This window comes from Dendrobium catenatum, unplaced genomic scaffold (genome assembly GCF_001605985.2).
Source record: "Dendrobium catenatum unplaced genomic scaffold, ASM160598v2 original_scaffold_107309, whole genome shotgun sequence".
Lineage (NCBI taxonomy): Eukaryota > Viridiplantae > Streptophyta > Magnoliopsida > Asparagales > Orchidaceae > Dendrobium > Dendrobium catenatum.
The window spans coordinates 1-1076 of NW_021425744.1; the positions used below are offsets into that span (position 1 = coordinate 1).

Consider the following 1076-nt stretch of genomic DNA (forward strand, 5'->3'; position numbering starts at 1 on the left):
CCCACTTTACAATGCATTAAATGGAATGAAGTTTTAGTTAGTGATACACTATAATTACAGAGAGAGTGGGGAAATATTTTTATTCATTTTCATGCAATCTCTAAGGTCCACTTTAAGTTCTTAAGAAAAACTCTAGGGTTTGAAAGTTACCTCGTTAGGATGGGTCTCAAACAGGAATTTTTATTGCCTCAGGTTACTTGACGTAGAGATACAACAGGTAGCCTGTAATATATCGCCACGTGTTCTTACTCTTTATCGTGCGGCCCGACGACCCAACCCGAAATATATATGCGCGGTATTTGCTCGGTATTGCTAGGTACTACTCGGTATTTGCTCGATATTGCTAGACATTTCTCCATGCGAAATGTCGTTGAAATGGAAAGGCTTGGGGGGACGAGCGAGGAAGATGACATGGAGATGGATTTGGAGGTAAAGGAGGAGGACGACGATGACGAGAGGAGCCGAACGTTAGTTGCGGCGGAGGAGATGGGAGGTGGGTTCTTCGAAGAGGAGGCCGCTTCCAGTGAGCAGATCCATATACATGGGATGGGGGGTAGAAGGAGCCGGCCTAAAGAGGAAAAGGAGCGGACGAAGCTGTGGGAGCGGCATCGGCGAGCAATCACGGCGAGGATTCTGGCTGGTCTGCGGCGACACAACAACTATAACCTCCGTGTTCGCGCTGACATCAATGATGTCATCGCCGCCCTTGCCCGGGAAGCCGTCGATGGAGAAAAGTCGAACGGCCACGAGTGGAACCGAAGAAGCACGCGAAATGGAGAAGGTTATCTCCTAAGCGAGCGGGATCCCGTTTTTTCTTCCGATCACGAGAAAATACCGAGCAAATACCGAGCAATACCGAGCAAATATACCGAGAAAATATCGAGTAGTACCTAGCAATACTGAGCAAATACCGCGCATATTCGTTTCGGGTTGGGTCGTCTGGCCGCGCGGTAAAGAGTAAGAGAACGTGGCGATATATTACAGGCTACCTGATGTATCTCTACGTCAGGTAACCTGAGGCAATAAAAATTCCTCAAATAGAGCTTAATGACTAGATTTTCTCCTCGAGAGGTTTA

General features: G+C 47.6%; 1 protein-coding gene across 1 annotated transcript; it reads left to right on the forward strand.

Moving 5' to 3' along the window:
- The first annotated feature begins 370 nt into the window (after nt 1–370).
- Nucleotides 371–894, forward strand: LOC114578653 (beta-amylase 7-like). Its single transcript, XM_028692038.1, has one exon. The coding sequence runs from the start codon at nt 376–378 to the stop codon at nt 892–894; it is 519 nt and encodes a 172-aa protein (XP_028547871.1). The 5' UTR covers nt 371–375.
- The last annotated feature ends 182 nt before the right edge of the window (nt 895–1076 follow it).